Here is an 18,636-nt window from a genome sequence, read left to right on the forward strand (position 1 = left end):
GGTTGGAGAATACGCGCCTTGGGCGCTTAGGGTACTGTACCTGGGCCTCTTGGGTCTCTTCACGCGGTGCAAGCCAGAAGGTGGAAAACGGGAAACTGGAATTCACTTGTGGCGTTGCGTGTCTCTACAGCCCAAGGCCCGGTTTCCGTCATGCTGGCGCCTATGCCTGCCCTTTGCCAATCTCACCCACATGAAATCATGACAGGAATCAAATCATAAGTGACATGTATGGTAATCAGGGGGCAAGGATCCCATCCACGCTCATCCTTGCCGCCGGTATTATCAGGTGCCGCTTCTGTAAGTCTGCATGCATGTCGGGATAGCCTCAGCTGGGAGGACGAGGGGTAATACACACCGCACATTATTAAATTGCAAAGTAAATGGGTTTATCGCGGTGTACAGCATGTGCTCCAATGTCAATGTTGTGTTAAACAAAACCTGTATTCTTTGTTCCTGTGCTCAACACTCCATGTCTTTGCGAGTGAGTGACTAACTAAACAACAGAGTGCCCAACTCAACAAAGGAAAAGAAGTGGTCATAAATCATATAGTAGTAGAAAAAACTCGCCCAAATCGCTGGCCTCCCCTTTTCTGCCTTCCTCAACTATTGTATCCAAACACGCCAGGTAGCAAGTAGGGTATATCATCCGTCATATATCTATCCATCCATATCATCAAAGCAGTAATGAAACCATCACTCAGCCTGCGCGGCCGCCCATTTCTCCAACTAAAAAGCCCAAGAAGAAAAGAAGAAGGAAAAATAATTCGTCCTTGCTGGAAGATAGCGTTTAGCCCAAATCCAGTCGCTCGTTCTCAACGGACACCCCGCTGATCTTGCAACCTGTACAACGGTTGTGGTTGCAGCCGAAGCAGGGATTTGTTGTTCTGCTCGTATAGTTGTGGTATTCACTGCAGTTGCACTGTTTGTTGGGGTTAGCTAGTTTCTATGTATACGGCAAGGACAGATTAAGACTCACGCAAACCCAAATGTATTGAGTTGGGGTGCTCTTCTTGGCCTCGGCAGTTGGCGTAGAGCTATTCGGGGACCTGGGGCCCGTGTTGGAAGTGGAAGACTGTGGTGGCGAGTCCGGCTCGGTCTCACGAGTTGGGCTGGCCTCGTTGTCCTTTGGATCTTCGTGCTTCCACTCGGTGATGCGCTTCAGGGGCTGTCCGCGGCCGCAGAAGTGATCATCGATGTGGTCACATCGCTTGGCCCATGCATTCTCAGCCTCGGTGATTTCAATGATCTCGACGCAGAAGCCGCACCAGAACTTGACATCGCAGTGACGTCCTTTCCGGCAGCAGTCGAGCTTCTCCTCGATCGCGGTCGAGTCTGAGATGGCGTGCTCCTTGGTAAGATGATTCCGGAAACTCTCGCGCCGGTGGCAGACCTTTCCGCATACCTCTGTCGAATTTGGCTTGGGATGGTCACAGTTCCACGTCTCGAGCTGGTAGTGTTGGATGCTTTCGTGTCTCTTCCAGTCATTCTTGCTGCCGAAAACCTTTCGACAGTTGGGGAACGTGCAACCGTACGGCTTAGAGTGCCTCTTAAGATGCTTCCTAAGGGTGCGTGTTAGTATAGTGGACGCTGAATGGACCAGGATGGCCGGTACTTACTTGAGCTCGCACTGCCTGGAGAACGTCTTTGGACACTCTGGACATTTATGCATTTGATTCTGGCCCTTGCCGACGACCGTATCCTCTTTTGAGGCATCATCCTTGGATCCAGCAGAGCCGTCTTTGACCTTCAGGTAGTTCTCGATCCAGTCTTTGGGAATCTTGTCCAGGACAGCCTTCACTGATTCTCGGCTTGGACTGGACGAGTCCTTTGCAGCCTGTCCTCGTGGGGTTGACGTTGCAGCAGGGGTGTCATCTGCATCTGTCATCCTGACATCAGGTTGCTCGGGCTCTTGGTCTTCGGTATTCGACCTTTGTGTGCCAGACACCCCGATATCCGATTGATTATCCCGGGATGTGTCTTCCATGGTCATCGATAGAGCGGTACCCTGTGGTTCAGATCCAAAAGCACTTTGGCCACCTCCAGAAAGGTTTTGTTCACTGGGATTTGAGGGCTGCCATCCAGTGGGGGAAAGGGAAATTCCGGTGTTCGAGGCCGGCCCGTTCAAGTAGCCTGGAGCAATGCAAAGCCCATCGCCTTCTTGGACGGGGGCGAGGTTGGATGAGTCTCGGTCAAAGGAGACTGAAGTCGAGATCCGAGGTAAGAACTCATTGTTGGTCTGAAGCTGCGAGGTCCGACGCCTCGATTCTTCACTATACGAGTCGCGGAAATTGGGTGGCATGATGATCTCGGATGAGGGAGGGAGAGCAAAATGAGAGCCCTGGCTCGGCATGTACTCCATAGCAGATCCTCCCACGCCCTGGAGATCTTGCGATGGAGGTGGAGAGCTGGCATGTTTAAGCAATAGTTGGGAGGATGAGATGGGTGAGACTTGAACATACCGATAAACATACTCGGTGAGGTCATCATCAGCGCGGTACTGTTTTCCATGCACGCGTGAGAGGTGGCACCGGAAGTTATCTGCCCTCGGCCAGAGCTTGTGTTTCTTCTTGGCGCAGCCGTCAAGAGTACACACGAAAAAACGACCGGCTACTGAGCGATCCGCGTGGACGGTCCTCTTATGTCTGTCGAGGTCGTTCCTAGAGGTGAAACCTTTGTCGCGCGAGCACCCACGGACATCGCAGTGGTAGGGCAGGGTATGCTTCAGCATGTGCTTTCTAATAAACGTGAGTCAGGTATTTCCTCATATTGAGAGTTGCCAGACCTACCTCAACTCGGACTTGGTCCTGCATTGTTTGGGGCATTTGGTACACGGGTGAAGCCGTTCTCCCTTGACTGGGGCCGTGGCAATGCTCGCAGGAGGGTGAGGGCGGTTCCATGGGGAGAAGGGAGAATCATCGGCTGCAGATTGGGTCTGCAGCTGGAGGGATTGTAGATCCCTCCCAACAAGCTGGGCCTCAGCGTTGGACTCGGGGTCGGGATCCTCGCCATAGCTGGAGATATTGGCATTGCTCTGGGTCAGACCGCTTCCATAGGTGGAATCTGGCAAGGTTTCACACTCGGATATGGGCTTATTCCGATAGTTCTGACCAGGGAACTCGAAACCAGAAGCGCCAAGGATTTGCTGGTGAGTTTGGCTATCATTGGAGGTACCAGAGAAGGCTAGATGTGACCAGGGAGCATTACCCCAGTTCCAGTGGGAGGGCACTCCGGCCTGAGGTCTTGACTGAGGGAAGGGACTCAAGATTGAGCTTTGTTGGGGCGCCTGGGAGGAGTTGTTGACACCTCTGCCTCGGCCCAAAGAAGGATTGTAGTTATTCATGGTAGAGATATTGTCCAGGGAAACCCGGTATAGTTACAGGCGAGGAAGAGTACGGCTATCCTGGTGTTGGTCTCGTACTGTATACCGAGAAACACTGGCCTTCATGAACGAGGGAGGTTGCTAATACGAGGGTGCGAGGTTGCAACAATGTTGCTAGGAACGAGGAAGCAAGAGTCGGTCAACTACTCATGCCTCGAGGTTAGTGTTTGGCTGGGACGTTGTACGGACTCAACCGGCCATCCCACAAGGGGTGAGGAGTAAGGGCAAGAAGAGCACCGAGGGGCATTAGAGGTGGTGTTTGAGGGACTGCTCGTTGGCTGTGCAAGGCATGGAATGGGGAGTGAGGAGGAGAGTGGGCGGAGATGCAACAAAACAAAGGACGGCAAGATGCCGAGACCAGACTGTGGAAAGAGGTGCAGATGGTTTTCCGTGTAGTAGTTTGAAGGGATATTGTTGAGGGTCAAAGGCTCAAGACATTGCAAACAAGCAGGCCAAGTGGTACGCAGGGTTTCCAAATCCAAGAATCAACAGAAAAAAGCATACAGGTAGCCCAAGACCGGAGGAGCGGGATCGCAGAGCCTCATTAGGTGCGGGGGTTGGTCTCGGGGAGGGATCCAGGTTCGACGACAGAGTGTGATGACTAGCGCTGTGTTGTGATGTGTTGTGCTGTGCTATGCTAGGCTGTATAGACTATTCGATTGTATAAGCTGTATGCTGAATGCTAGGCAATCTGAAGAGATGCAACGATGGCGCTTGAAGGCTGAGGGTCGAAAGGCGCCGAGTCAAGGTTCGCGGAGCGAGTATGAGGTCAGGGAGTTGAAGCTTCGCGTCACGGGCTACCTAAGCAAGGTACCTTGTTGGAAGGAAGGAAGCCAGTGAGAGATGACAAGAATGAACAAGGCAGGAAGTGGCGGACGAGGAAGCGGCAGAGGGCGAAAGAAGAGGAGAAAAAGGGGGAAGGGGGGACAGGACTCGATCCCAAACAGCGATGAATCAGGTCCAAGATGAATGAGAATTGTTGGGCTCCATCCATGCACGACAGTTCATGTTCTTTGAGGGAGGAGGATGGACGGTTTTGCGCTGGGCCGCCTCACTTTTGGAGGCGTTGCACCAAACCACGAAGCGTGTGTGGCCAATCAGGAGTCAGTTTCAACCCAGGACGTTGTCAGGCAACCGCAAGGCAGAGAAGGACCATGGAAGCCTTTTTGCGAACCACGAGGATGCGGCTCAAGCCATGAAAAATGCGGAATAGAGGGGATCCATCGCCGCATTTCATCTATCCATTCATTCATTCTCATACATTTTATGAGTTACTCGCACACTTGTGTATTTACTCCTCTTCAATTCCTCGTCCCCATTTGAGAAATCTCACGATGCTTGGGCGCAATGTGCAATCTTGGCAGGCCCATGAGCCACCACCACCACCACCAACTTAGCAATTCTCTGTCTAGAGCCCAAACCTCCGACGAGGCTCATCACAGCTGCGCCACCCACCCTTTCCTTTCCATCCACAGAATGCGACCCATTCCAACACAATTGTGGGAATTTCTGATCCCATCGTCTGTTGGAAATTCCGACCATGCACGAGGTCAAACTAACCTCCGCAACTGTGTACCTAGGCAGGTCATCTCCAGTCAGGAATCACCGTCTTGCCGGCATCTGTCGCGGCAGCCCTTTGATTGGGTCACTCCCTTCTTGTCTCTCATTGGCAACGTCTTATTGTCTCCTATCCAAACTTCAAGTGCCCAGTGGCATCGACAACTGCATCATGCGTGTCTCTGATGGCCCTAATGTCATGCCATGGATGGCATCTCACCTTGACAAAAGACATGACATCTCGGTTGTTGTCTCTTCTCCCACCTGAACAAACCACGCTAACGGACACCTGCTTCTCTTAACCTCTCTTCCTGTTCTTTTCTCTTTTCCCACCGACGCCTCCGACAAGCCTGAGTGGGATGCTTGCATCGGCTCCGTTGGGTAGCCAAACTTTTTCTGCATCCTCCCGTGGATTCATTCTTTGGAGACCGCCCCTGAGCCGAGCTGATTCATCTTGATATGGGGCATCTATCGATCGCGCATGCATGTTCTTGTGCATGTCGAGTCGCGTACCGTACATGATTCCAGTGATTCATCTACAGGAGATGCTTACGCGTTGATGCCATTGGACGTCTATTAACAAACTGCTTGCGGTTTGCCTCATCGACATGAGCCTCAGTGGGGATGCCCTTGAAGTCAAGGCCAAATATTCATCCCCAAGCACCATGCGGCTGGACACCCCTCATGCTCGTAAACACAGTACAGCACCCCAGCTGTCAGCTACCACACTCGACGCAATCTACAATCTCTATCAAACTGCCACAAACGACACTGTGCGACCTGAGTATCGAGTCCTTGGCCCCTCCTCCCCACGTTTCCCCCGGATATCTGCGTTCGTCCACCTGCAACATGCTCCTTTTAGAAGGACGTTGCCGGGAACGTGGCGACGAGAACTTCTACACTTGGAAAGTGATCCCATCGAACCAGAATACCGCATGTGCCACCAAAATTCCTTGCATGAGATGCTGGGTCAGCCCGGAGACTGTTGGATCTGTAACCATGTCGCCCCTCGCTGGTTGTTCAGCGTGTGGGCGACTGCCACAGGAACCAGCGACCAGCAACTACCAGGACATACATGTCTTCGGAGAGATGGCTCTTGACGTCAAGGCAGATTCACCACGGCTATAAAGGTCTCGAGTCCTGCCTCATCGGACTCTTCTTGCTCATCCTCTTCATGAGAGAGTTCCTTTAATTCGCAACCGTACTATACTCTACGCTCTAGATTCAGCCCTGCCACCATCTTCCATCCCTATATACAAGGCCCTGAAGCACAATCGCACATCGTAAGCGACCGATACTTCCATACCCAGCTCTATTTAACCTTGATAACCTAGATACTCACCATCCAATCCCCTCACCCAATCCCCTCAGACACCCAACATGTGCGATTGGGAAGAATTCCTCTTTCTATGCAACCATTCTACGTTGCGGCTCAAGTCATACTGCCACTTTGCTCGCAACGACCCCAACCACCAATGCTTCGGTGTCAAAGTTCTCCGGAACTCGTGGCGGCAGTGCGTGCCTTGCGATGGCTGTGCAGCTGCGTGGCAGGCTATGGAAATTCAGGGGCAGCACAACTACCAGGGCGGCCAGCATATGCCTAGCCAGGGTTCTCAGCAGTCAGGTTCTTGAACAGGTACATCAGTTTGGCAATGGCGGTGGGAGGGAAGACGAGTGACCATGCTCTAAGCCGGTCAAGCTAAGGGGGAAGGCTACGTCTGGGAGGTCGGCCGTTTACGGTTCATCGTGTGTTCCTTTATATATATGTACGTAGTTAAATCATTTCGGGGCTTGCTCTAGACCCGGTACATATGCGAGCCGTGCAGGCCCGTGACCCGGGTCGTCGAGGACCTCGTGCGGTTACACATCAACGATAGCTAGAAATCTTGCCACGGGGGTTTTCCCGATTGCAAACACGTAAGAACTGGGCCATGTGGAACGGACCTGTCAGGTCTGGAGAGTGGGTGTCCCCTGCTGTGCTTCGGCTCCCAGGCATGGAGTCATCATCGGTGCCCAGTAGAGCCAGGAGAGCGGTGGTTGGCCCGCGGGAGGAGAGACCTGCGGCCCGGCCTGTGCTACGATGCCGGCGTGAGAGAGCTAGGAACCGTGTGGGAACTGGTTTGTATTCAGCCTCTGAAAGGGGTAACGTCTGTGGTGCATCCTCATCTGAGGTGACCTGGAGATGGGGGTTCCAAGCACAGACCGTGGGTTCCCAAGATGTAGTTTCGTATCAACATGATGGATCCTGTCGTCGTATGATGTCGAGTCCCAGTAAAAAAGCAATAGTACAAGTTGATAGATCAATACTAAAACAAAGCATTGTAACTTCCCGTCAGCTCATATATCCCCTGACCACCACATGGCGAGCAACAGCGAGATCAAGGATGCTCCAGGTGGCCTCACACTCCACAAGGCTTACAGCAGCGGAGAAATAGATCAGACAAGCTAGGTGATTGCACTGCACACGAGGCACCAAAAGGAAGGGGGGCTCAAGTTGGGAAAATCTACAGCTTGACTTGGACGCTCGGAGGCAACTCGGCTAGTCAATCCATGTTTGTGGCGCCCTCCACGACGCCGACGACGTTGTACCGCTTGGAGAAGAACGTGATCCAGTCGTTGAGGACGCCCTTTTCCTTATCATCCAGATCCTGCCAGTCTGGGCGCGCGTCCTCGGGCTTGGTCGAGGTCTTTCCCAGCGCCCTCGAGGCGTCCTTGCCAGCAAACACTAGAGCGGCAGTGTTAGCCAATTCGGATCACGCTGAGCCGTAGGAGACGCAGATAATTACCGTTGTATGATCCTCCTGGTTGGTAGGCCTTGTTGCCCGTGACATCGTAGACCTTGCCCTAATTCATTCCAGATGGTTCAGCCGTGTCCCTTGGAGAGGACGAATTGTACGGTGCATGCGTCTTGACATACCTTGATGGCCACGTAGCACTTGCCTCCATCTCTACCTGTCATCGAGTTAGCTCAAGTTCAACATTTGCAGAGGGTTCAATGAGGTTGGAGACTCCTCATCATGGCGGGGGACATGGCCGTACCGTCAGCTGCAGCAAGCTCCTCGGGAGAGATGGGGTCGTCCTTGGGGGGATCCAGGTTCACGGGGACCTTGGGCTCGAACTTTCCAGACATGGTGATGAGTGTAGAGAATGAACAAGATGATTGAGTGAATGGGTTGTGAGTGAGGACAAGAAGAGACAGAGTGTGAGAGCTTTAAAGATTCCGTCATATGCCATCGTTTGGGCTCTGTTCCCCCGGGCCCCCACCAAAAGGATCGCTAACTACAGGGCTCCCCTCCCGCCTTCCAAGGTTCAAAGAGCCTCGGCCACAGCGTCCAGTGCTTGCCTGATTGGAAACACACGGGCCAGCATTCGCCGAGGTTGGCCCGTGCGTAGCCGTCATGGCCAGATGGATCCATTCGACGACTTGCAGCTTTTCATGGTTTACGACATCACCAAAAACCTCGCCCCTCGTCATACGTGGGATTGCTCTCCGACCATCGCCTGTCCATTGCTTCCCATAGCAGGCCAGCCATGTCGGTCTCGGCCGTCGCCTCGCTGAGGCCCCTTCGTGGGAGATGCCTGCAGCATGCGACTTCGGGTCTGCTCTCCGTCCACCTCCGGTCGCGCTCCGTCAACCTCAGCTTCCGCGCCGTCATCCCGCTCCGGCCGGACCAGCGCCGATTCCAGACCACCGGCCCGAAGGCCAATGCGTCCGCCGATGGCTCGGACAAGGAGCTCGAGGCCAAGAGGAACCAGCTGCCCAAGAAGAGCCAGCCTCCTCAGCCTCAGATCACCTTTCGCCAATTCGCTGGCCGTGCCCTTGGTGCTGGTCTGCGCAGTCTGGTCGTGGCCATGAGCCCGACAGGCATCAAGACAGCCTTTCGCCAGAGTCCTGGAGCTACAACGCTGGGATTGTTCATGTAAGTGACTTATATGCCCCCGTCCTTATGCGCGACTAACAGAAAATAAAGACTCGGCGTCGTCTCCGTCATCGCCGGCTACACTGTCTACCTCTACTTCACCTACTTCTACCACTACCAATTCACGAGATACCCCAAGCCCATCGCCAACTCCCTGCGACGCGCTCTGTACTATACCAACATTAGCCCCGATGCCGAGCTCGCTCTCAAATACTACAAGCGCGCCATGGAGCAGTGCGCCGAGCATGGCCTGGATCCCTTCTCCGACGAGGTTCTCGGCATTCGTCTGCAGACTGCCCACTGGCTCCAGCTGATTTCAAACTATACCGGATCTCTGCAGGTCTTGGAGGGTGTTTTGGCCGATTGCAACAAGTGGATTAGTGTGATGGAACACTCTGTCAAGGATGGCCGAGTCAGCGATGAGGGCAGACTCCTCAAGGCGCCATCGGAGACCGCTGATGCCGCTGAGACCGCTGTCGCCGCCAATGATGCTACCCCTACTACTGAATCAGAGAACAAGGACGAAGACTTTGTGCCGGAGAGCCTCTGGCATAAGCGTCAACGACTGCTCACCAAGACTGTTGGAATCGCCATCAAACTCGGAGAGCTTTACGCCGACGAACATGTCCTCGAACCCGACAACTCGCAAAAGCACCTCATTTGGGCCGTCGAGACCGCCCTCAAGGAGTACCGCCGCCGCAAGGACGACGGCGTAAAGCCTGGTGAGGGCGACTGGCTTAACCCGGAGCAGATGGGCGGCGCCATGGAGTCCCTAGGCCGCGACTACGAGCGCAAGTCCCAGTTCCACCTCGCCATCCCCCTCTTCTTCCAGGCCCTCCGCCTCTGCGAGGTCCCCTGCCACCGCGCCGTCATCATGAACAACCTCGCCGCCAGCTTCGCCCAGCACCCCATCTTCGTCCCCGTCAGCGCCGGCGAGACGTCGGATGTGATCAAAGAGCTGCACGACCCAGCCATGCCTGCCACCAGGAAGGAGTGTCTTGAGGCCGCACAGAACTGGGCAAAGAATGCATACGCCCATGCCAAGGATGTTCAGGGCAGTGAACGTACACCCGAGTGTGATGAGGCCTGTGCCGTCGCCCTCTGCAACTGGGGCGACGTTGCTGCTATGCTGGGCAACCATGATCTGGCTCGCAAGAAGTACGACCAGTGTATTGACATGGCGACCAAGCTTGACTTTCCTCAAGCTGCCAAGCAGGCTCGTTCTGGGCTGGCCAAGCTGACCTCAAAATAAGGCCAGTGTGTGTATAAAAGGGGCACCGTCTCACTTGTATTGGATATATCAACTGGTGATGGACGGGATCTGTGGCCATGAATGTAATGGACTAAACCAATGTAAAATAGAAAGAGTTGCACAATTGCATCATATCCAACTCAATGTCGAACCTCACCGTTTATTCATAACCAATGTGAGACTATCCTGCAGATCACAAAGTGTTGATATCATGAATACATTGTCTGTATAGCAGTTCTAGAGACAAATACCAGTTTTCTGCTGGTCAATCTCAGGCTCCCAGCCATTCTCTACTGCTTTCTCGAATACCATAACAATCCCAGACCTAAGCTCCTTGCAAATGATGAATCCCTTTCCATACCGATGCGCCCGACTCCGTGATGCCATTCCCATCCTGTCCGAACCCGGGTCCCAGTTTCAACGTCTACGCCATCTTCTGCCTCTTTGATTCCACCCCATGCACTGTAGAAGCGCCTGTCGATCCACTGCCGTTCGCAGGGAGATCAGCCAAAGGAGGTCTTCCGTCAGCAGGCGCCGGTCGTTTGATCGTTGGTGGCCGGTACGATCCTCGGTTAGCCAGGGGACTACCCGAGCCACCTGGTGCACCAATTCGACGAGTATGATCTAGCGAAGGGTTCACGACATTTCCCCGGGAGCTCTGAGAGCTCGGCATAGATGGGCGCACAGGGGTGAAGCTGCTCGTGTTGGAATGTGGCGCACGGCTCGCCTGGCTGCTAGATGGGGGAACATGCTGACCGTTCCTTCCGACAGGCTTGGATGAGTTGTGATCGATACCTGGAGTCTTCCGGATGGACGGGCTTTCTGCTTTGGGGTTGAAGGCCTGTTGGCCATGTGGTACCGCAAGGCGAGCATTAGTCGACCCTTGGAGCGTAGACTCGGGGAGCTGGTTGACGGCCTTGGCAGAAAAGAACCCTACAGTTTCGGGGATGTTTTGAGGCGCGTTGGGTGGCGGTCGAGGGTTTCCGTTCTGGTTCGGAGTTGTTCGACCACTAGCCCCAGGCTGGGGACGGTTTGAAAACCCGGTTGGACCTCCGTTCGAGGCGTCCGGGCGTTGGTGCCCTTGGTTCGGGGTCTGTGGTGGGCGGCTCGCAGCTCCAGCAGAAATCGACCTGTTATGTTGCTGCTGAATTCGTTGAGGCGCATTGTTTGGCGCATTGTTTGACGTCGAGTTCGATGTCGAGTTCGATGTCGAACCCTGGCCCAAGATCGTTGTGGACAACATGATTTCGTCCGGGTGCCCATCTTCTGGCACGCAGAAGTCGGCCTCGTCGAGCTCTACAGATATTCAGCCTCGATTTCCTCAAAACCATCCGAGGACAGTATACCTCCGAGATAATCATCAAATGACTCCGACATGGGGAGCGCGGGCTCGGTCTTGACGATTGTCGTCGTAGAAGCCGCAGGGGGGGCAGGCGCCACGGGCTCGACCTTTGGAACATCGCGCTTGATAAAGTCTGAGTGACGATGAAGGTTGTCTTGGTCAAACTTCTTGACCGGCTCAGCCTTTACTTTTGTGACCTGCTTCACATAGTCCTTGTCGTAGATGCAGTTGCCCAGGACGTTACCAAAGCTTCTCAGGGCGCGCTTCAGTCCATCGGTTGTACCCTCCTTCTTAGCCTTTTCAAAGGCCATCGCCTTTCCCTTTGCATTCTCAATCGATCCGTACCCGATGTCTTCGTGGTATGTGCCATCTCGTAGAGTAACTCGCACAATGACAGACAGGCCAATGCTGACACGCTGCGTCTGGGGGTTCTCGTCGGCAAAATCGACCTGGATATTTTGGATCGAGGATGACCATCCGTTGAAGCCAAATACCTCGTTTGCCAACGTGATACACTTCTCGGCGGTGAGGTAATGGACCTTGGTGCCACCAGGACCTGCACGAGCAGAGATGTATTCTGGACCAAGCTGCTTATCAAGCTTCGCAGCAATGGTAGCAATGTCCTTGGCGGCCCATTCTGAAACTCGCTGACGCGGCTCCTCGAAGGGATTCGTCACGGCCGTGTGTTGATCGCCCGGACTGGAAGCCTAGTTAGTTGGAGAATCAAAGGGGAACGTGACACGTCCAGCGACATACGCAGGCATGGTGAATGCTTCAGCACTTGACGCAGTTTATTTCGACATGAAGAGGGAGAAGGAAGCAAGCCAAGCAAGATTGGAATCAAAGACCAAAAACTGAGGCCCAGGCAGAGACGGGGATGCAGCGTAGCTGATGAAGCTTCACCAGTTGAGGCGGGCTTGATATTGATTGATGAGGACGCGTTCACGGCCAGGCAGTCGCGCGTTTAGTGCGAGATGACGGGAGAGCACGTGACTCAGAGCAGGCAGCGACCCACTCTCTTTCCAGACCGGATCGTCGGGAGCCCCCGCGCTAGCCCCACCTGTTTCTCGATCTCTTTCTAGAGACGCCCTTGACGCTTTGGCTTGGGTTGTAAGTAGAATAGTACCGGGAGGGTCTAGAATGGTTGGATTGCCCTCATCACGCGGCCATATCTTGTGACTCTTGAACAGCGCTGGGGATGGCAGATGTCTTGGTATATGCTGCAATGAGAAAGAGACCTCCAGCTATCTAAAGACTCTTCGCGACAAAACTTGAACAAACACTTGCAAGACAAGTACGTTGATGAGTAGTTCACAATTTTCTAGAAACATGCTGTTTCATACCAAACCGGACGAATGATACCTCAAATGCCAGGCTTAAAAATCGACCATGTAGATTGCCGGAGTTTGAGTCACGGCAACATCACGCATGACCGTCTCCATATGGCCGTTTCAACGATCGCCGATCTCGACAAACAGCCCCATATGTTTTTTCAGAGTCTATAGCGGTGAAGACAGTTGGGTAGGGATCCTCGTTTGCCCTCTGTTTGGGCTTAAAAGTTCATTTATAGGTGAAAATTTGCTGTGGCCGTAGATGCAGACTCGGCCTCGATGACAACAGCATCAACATGCATCTGCACTGTGTAGCTTATCAATCACCATCTACAGTAGGCAGCCAGGAGGAAACTCAGCATCTCAGCCAACCTCTTTGTATTATCGCAAGTTACTATCAGCGTTCATAAACCAAGCTTGCACTCAACCCGCAATTCGGTAGATGTGAAGGCATGGCCCTGTTGCCCACGCGGATGCCAATAGTCAACCAAATAGTGAGACTGTTGCGTTACTTCGATTAGATGGGACCATTTCCTGTGTCTGCACTAGGATGATAAGGATCAGATTTACACAAGACCGTCAATGCGGTCTCCCTGAGGTCAGTCTGTGTCATTGGAGGGACACAGAATATCCGTGCAAGGCAAATCTCCGGACGTCACATCAAAGGATTGTCACTCGATCATAGGTGTGGGCAACGTAACACGATGACGCGGAAGTAAGCCAATTATCCAAGTTGATTGCCAAAGCTGTCAATTATCTCACGCTCATGAGCAAAGCACAACCCGCTTCAGGCGAGCTACAGTCTGCCACAATCGTCGCTTGAGAGGATCACCTCGGCGGTGGCCAGGTAAACTAAAGCAAGTCTACATACAGGAACACGCGGTCTGTCCGCGCTGTCAAAGTTAAGTCTGGTAGAATAGAAGAAAAATCCCAACACTGATCCCTGCTATACGCGAGTGAAGGAGAGGGATATCAAAAAACGCACGCAAAAAAACGCCACCAACCCTGCCGTGACGAAAAGGGATGCCTCAAGTCTATGCCAGCCCCATGATGCCTAATGAAAGTCGTCGTAAAGATGCGGTCGTAATATGTGCAATGATGACTCGTCCGGTGCGCCGCGATATGCAATCATGATTTCGGTCTGTTGGGCAAAGAGCTGCCCTACCAAGGTCCAACCCGAACAGGTGCTCCGTACGTACCAGACATCAGCTGGTTGAGGATGGAATTGGGGTCAGAGGCACCAGCCGGTCCGGAATTCGCGCTGGGGTCCAACCAGCCAACACTCGTAGTCATGGCATTGATGGCGTAACCGAGCCGGCCGCCAGATTGCTCGTTGTGTCGTGACAAGATCTGGTCCCATCCCCCGCTATGCAAGTTGATACCTCCAGCCCTCTTGCCTACCTCGTTAATAACAAGAGCCCAGGCCTTGGAGATCTCCTCGTATGCGTTTTCCTTGTGGTGTCGATACGTCTGGGGTTCCCAGTCGGGGAGCTTGTGGATAATGTTGGTGGCCTCATTCAAGAACTCGAGCGACTTGGTGGGCTGAGTCTCGTTTGGGGGCAGAAATTGGGGAGTGAAATCGGAGAGCGCGTCAATCAAGGCCACAAGGGGCTCCTTGACTCGGTAGTAGGTGTATTCGGGACTTGACTCGCCATAGGGAACTGCGTCACTAAGTTTCTCCATATAGCCCTGCAAAACCCCAACAACCGACGAAACGGACGGGCGAGGGGCTCCAGTTTCAACTTCGTGGCCAATGTCGGGATGCCTTTCGCATATCCTCTCGAGGACAGTCCTCAGCTGGGCAGTATCGAGAGTCTCAAGGAGCCGAGGGAGAGCAAGGGGTCGGCCAATAACTTCGTTGGCACGGATCTTTTTCGAAGGGCGGGCGAGAGGTCGGGAAGAGATAGTGGGCGAACTCCGAGGAGACATGGTCTCATCACCATCTTCGTCGGCTTTTCGCTTGCGGGTGGCCATGTTATGAAAGGGTGATACTGGGGTGAGTTTAGTGGCAAAGGAGACCAAGGGGTAAACAACACCAAGGGAGATGGAGCGAAAGGGGTGAAAAGAACAACTCACAGGATCGCTGGGGGAGAGACGATGGTTTTCGTGCTGATGAGGGAAAACCGGAGGTTGCGGCGAGAGCAAGACGTTCATGGTGAATGGAGGTGTATTTCACCAAACGGTACTCGAGCGACAAGTTCGACGTTGGCCGACGAGGGAATAAGCCGCAAACGACAACGGTAATCACGCTATTCGAGCGTTGTCGAAGATAAAGATGGTGGGACGATGACGAATATGTTTGTTTGTAGGTAGGTCGTCGATTGCTGAGACGGCAGCAGGAATCTCACAAAGTGGAGAGTTTCGTCGAAAGGCAAAAGTTACCGTCGGCGGCGATAGTCAGGGGTCCAGCGAGGCGAATCAAAGGTCAAAGGAAATGATGCCGAGGGCCGGTATATGCTCTGACGAAGTGTCGAGCTAGGGCTCGCAGAGATTGAGGTCGAGGCGAGAGAGGACGATCGGGGGGGGTTGATGGCGTGAAGGAGGGTTTTGTGAGGTTGTGAGGTGGAGGAAGATGAAGGACCCGCGGACGGGGATTGGAGTCGGGGTTGGGTTGGGCTTTGAGGGAGTTCCCAGGCTGTTTTTGGTTCCGTTGTCTGGGGCTAGCGTTTTTTCGCCTGGGCTGGGCTTGGGTCACGGGCGCCTCATTCGCTAACAAGGGCCTGCCCGTCCTGGTTGGTGTCTTGGGCCACAGGCTGAGGCCCACAGGCCACCAGTGAGAAGCTGGCAAGGTGCCTGGGCTGCCCGGGGCATCGCTAGCCGCACGTGACAACTCGGCGCCGTTCAGAGCGGCCATGGCGTCGTACGGAGCCGCTACAGTGGGAGAGTGGGTGATTAGTGGGGGTTAACCTTGTCGAGGTATCATCCAGGCGGACTCTTTTCATGCGTTGAAGTACCTATTCAATTGCACCTCTACCTCTGCCATGACTCTCTTCCTCACCCACAAGCAAGATAGGTCCTCCCCTCTGTGACAAAGCACCTGTCAGAGTTGCGGAAGCATACCGCCTCGTAAGCCACCTCGCACACGTGTCAGCGGAATGGCTGGCGGGTCTCTCGGCCTGCCGGTCCCGGCTGTCATTTGCTGGCGCCGCAGTGCAAATTACGGAGGCACGCACCCTGAGGAGCTGAGGGAGCAGCTGGGCCCGGGCCGCTCAACGGGGTCGGGGTCGTTGCCCAATTCGTACCCCGTCCGGCGGTCTTTCCGGCCGGCGACGGTCTCGGCGTCCTGCATCTGCACTCTTCTGTCGGCGCCGAAGCAGCAATTTTTTCCCAGGTAGCATCCGGCGGACCTGCTCCTCTACTCGGAGGATTTCTTTCTTTGTTCTCAAAAGTACTTGCGACAATTTATTACTAGGGCCTTCTGAGCCACGCCAGATGTGACAAAAGTGCATCTGGGCTGGTGGCCACCATCGAAAGCTCCGGGTCAAGCTGGGCCAATCCACGGGCGTCGCTCCTTGGTCACCCGCATGTCCAAGGAACCGACGATGTGGCTAGCAACGCCCATTCAATGCAACGACGTAAGCGCTGGCCATTGAGAGCTAGGCCAAACACTTCGGCGGTCACGACGAGCTGGGCCTTTTCCATTCAATCCCAGTTTCTTTTTTTGCCTCAAAGAAATCGCCTCCGAAACACGCATTCTTTCAGCCAAAATCGTCTGCTTGCAGAGGCGTCAGTCTTTGGCAGCCACTCTTCAATTTCCGCCCTTGACGCCAAGACTCTCCTGGCGTGAACCTTTGAGCCTAGGAAACCACCACGTTTTATCGCATGCAATGTTACGTTGTACCTTGGGTTGGGAGTCAAAGCACAAAGAATTTCCAGGGGCATCCCTCATTCAGACACGTGCGGTGAATTGAAGGATGGGCATTTCCCTGTTTATTCATTGTCGAGTTTCAGACGATCGATCCAGCTGCCACCTTGTCGCAGGTAGAGATGCCTCAGATCCCTGCTATACAAAGCCATCGTCCCCATTCTGACTCACCGCCAAGGCATCGAGAAGATGCGTTGGCAAATTCAACATCTGCAAGTCGTCACAGAATTTTCTCTCCTGAGTCCATCAACGTCTTTTCAGTTCCAGGAGGTTGGTATGTGATGTCTTCAATATCCGACATCTCATAAAACGGCATTTGCATGCCCCGCATCTGGAGGAATTGCAGGGGTCCAGCCTCCGGAGGGTGGACCCACATTCGCCGATAGGTCCTTTTCTTATCTTATCGCAGGAGAAAGACAGGAAATTTTCCTGCGCTTCGAGGCTGGTGTTGCTTCGTCCAGATCAACCAGTCCAATCAGCACAAAATGGCGACAAAAGAGAAGAAGGACAAAAAGTCCAAGTCCAAGGCCGAAAAGCCTGAAAAGGCCGCCAAGCCGGGAAAGATTGCCGAGATCGAAAAGACCGAATCTACCCAAGACGTCGACATGGCCGACACCGAGCCCACACCCTCTTCGAAGCGCAAGATCGAGGTTGAGGAGATCGAAGTTGACTTGACCGCCCCCGAGCCGCCGTCCAAGCGCGCCCGCCGTGCGCTCAAGAAGGGCAAGGCCCTCCCAGCGAAGCAAGATAGCGACGATGAGAGAAAGGAAGGCAAGGACAAGAAGGATGCGAACCGGTCAGAGCATAGCGTCTGGATTGGCAACCTGCCCTTCTACCTCACGTCCGTCGAGCTGCGCAAGTGGCTCGTGGACAACTCTGGAGAGGTCATCTCCGACGAGATGATAACCCGAGTCAAGCTCCCAACCAACAAGGAGCCCGGCCGCGACAAGACTGCCAAGCCCACCAACAAGGGTTTCGCCTACGTCGACTTTACAGACATCGGACCCAAGGTCGCCGCGATTGCGCTCTCCGAGACAGAAATGGGCGGTCGAAAGCTCCTCATCAAGGACGCCAAGTCCTTCGAGGGCCGCCCCAAGAAGGAGCCCGAGCCCGTTGCTGTTGGAGAGACCCCCGAGGCGAAGGCGCAGGCCGCCAAGGAGCAGAAGAAGGAGGCCAACGCCAGTCGCAAGATTTTTGTGGGCAACATGAGCTTCAAGACGACCGACGACGACCTGCGCAGAAACTTTGAAAAGTGCGGCGAGATCGAATGGGTCAAGGTGGCCACCTTTGAGGACACCGGCAAGTGCAAGGGTTTTGGCTGGGTCAAGTTCAGCGAGCCCGATGCCGCGGCGTGGGCTGTCAAGGGCTTCGTCAAGATCAAGGAGGAGGTTGAGACGGAGGAGGACTTCAAGGACGACGAGGACAAGGATGAGAACCAAAAGAAGCAGTACAAGATGCGCAAGTGGTGGGTCAACCGGATGCTGGGCCGCGAGCTCAAGATCGAGCTGGCCGAAGACGACCAGGTGCGGTACAAGAAGCGGTTCGGCAAAGACAGGAAGGCGGACGATAGCAACAGCAACCCTCGTGGTCGACCTCCACCCAGGAGGAACGACCAGGCAGACGGCGAGGCCAAGACCGAAGGCGGAGTGAAGCCGCTCAAGGAGGCCGAGGACATTGCTGTCGCTAGGTTGACAGGCGCGGTGGTGAAGCACACAGGCACCAAGATGACTTTTGACTAGAGAAGCCTGCGGGAGGGAGGGGTCCCAATTCACGAGTTCAAGATACCCCAGTTTCAAGTCCACCGTCCGATGCATGAGTGAATGAATGAGATCACATGCGATGCGAGCCTGTGGGTCGTCTTTGGAATCACGGCCGTTGCTCCACTGCCCGACTCCGGGTGGCCGGAGGTCCGGTGCGGATCCGACTTCCCCGCATTCTGTTCCGTCATGTTCATTTTAGGATATAACATCAGCATACCTGTAGAGCATTT

The 18,636-nt window shown here is 54.2% G+C and overlaps 8 protein-coding genes across 8 annotated transcripts; 3 read left to right on the forward strand and 5 right to left on the reverse strand.

Moving 5' to 3' along the window:
• Window positions 1-787: 787 nt before the first annotated feature.
• Window positions 788-3,340, reverse strand: MRS44_007856 (uncharacterized protein; the record flags this gene model as incomplete). Its single annotated transcript, XM_046273760.2, has 5 exons — window positions 788-919; window positions 977-1,559; window positions 1,617-2,405; window positions 2,460-2,735; window positions 2,787-3,340. 5 exons carry the CDS (start codon window positions 3,338-3,340, stop codon window positions 788-790), a joined length of 2,334 nt encoding a protein of 777 aa, XP_046134133.2.
• A 2,595-nt stretch (window positions 3,341-5,935) lies between these two features.
• On the forward strand, window positions 5,936-6,568 carry MRS44_007857 (uncharacterized protein; the record flags this gene model as incomplete). Its single annotated transcript, XM_065620680.1, has 3 exons — window positions 5,936-5,963; window positions 6,159-6,219; window positions 6,271-6,568. 3 exons carry the CDS (start codon window positions 5,936-5,938, stop codon window positions 6,566-6,568), a joined length of 387 nt encoding a protein of 128 aa, XP_065476752.1.
• A 911-nt stretch (window positions 6,569-7,479) lies between these two features.
• MRS44_007858 (uncharacterized protein) lies at window positions 7,480-8,066 on the reverse strand (the record flags this gene model as incomplete). Its single annotated transcript, XM_046273758.1, has 4 exons — window positions 7,480-7,661; window positions 7,723-7,780; window positions 7,854-7,888; window positions 7,976-8,066. 4 exons carry the CDS (start codon window positions 8,064-8,066, stop codon window positions 7,480-7,482), a joined length of 366 nt encoding a protein of 121 aa, XP_046134131.1.
• Window positions 8,067-8,467: 401 nt separating this feature from the next.
• MRS44_007859 (uncharacterized protein) lies at window positions 8,468-10,108 on the forward strand (the record flags this gene model as incomplete). The annotated part of the gene is made up of 2 exons (XM_046275962.2): window positions 8,468-8,856; window positions 8,908-10,108. 2 exons carry the CDS (start codon window positions 8,468-8,470, stop codon window positions 10,106-10,108), a joined length of 1,590 nt encoding a protein of 529 aa, XP_046134130.1.
• Window positions 10,109-10,532: 424 nt separating this feature from the next.
• MRS44_007860 (uncharacterized protein) lies at window positions 10,533-12,214 on the reverse strand (the record flags this gene model as incomplete). Its single annotated transcript, XM_046275961.2, has 3 exons — window positions 10,533-11,404; window positions 11,455-12,149; window positions 12,207-12,214. 3 exons carry the CDS (start codon window positions 12,212-12,214, stop codon window positions 10,533-10,535), a joined length of 1,575 nt encoding a protein of 524 aa, XP_046134129.1.
• A 1,728-nt stretch (window positions 12,215-13,942) lies between these two features.
• Window positions 13,943-14,935, reverse strand: MRS44_007861 (uncharacterized protein; the record flags this gene model as incomplete). Its single annotated transcript, XM_065620681.1, has 1 exon — window positions 13,943-14,935. The coding sequence occupies one exon, from the start codon at window positions 14,933-14,935 to the stop codon at window positions 13,943-13,945; it is 993 nt and encodes a 330-aa protein (XP_065476753.1).
• Window positions 14,936-15,206: 271 nt separating this feature from the next.
• On the reverse strand, window positions 15,207-15,635 carry MRS44_007862 (uncharacterized protein; the record flags this gene model as incomplete). Its single annotated transcript, XM_065620682.1, has 1 exon — window positions 15,207-15,635. One exon carries the CDS (start codon window positions 15,633-15,635, stop codon window positions 15,207-15,209), a length of 429 nt encoding a protein of 142 aa, XP_065476754.1.
• A 1,496-nt stretch (window positions 15,636-17,131) lies between these two features.
• Window positions 17,132-18,385, forward strand: MRS44_007863 (uncharacterized protein; the record flags this gene model as incomplete). Its single annotated transcript, XM_046270879.2, has 1 exon — window positions 17,132-18,385. The coding sequence occupies one exon, from the start codon at window positions 17,132-17,134 to the stop codon at window positions 18,383-18,385; it is 1,254 nt and encodes a 417-aa protein (XP_046134127.2).
• Window positions 18,386-18,636: the final 251 nt, after the last annotated feature.

This window comes from Fusarium solani (assembly GCF_023522795.1).
Source record: "Fusarium solani strain SB1 chromosome Unknown bctg00000004, whole genome shotgun sequence".
In the NCBI taxonomy this organism is placed as follows: domain Eukaryota; kingdom Fungi; phylum Ascomycota; class Sordariomycetes; order Hypocreales; family Nectriaceae; genus Fusarium; species Fusarium solani.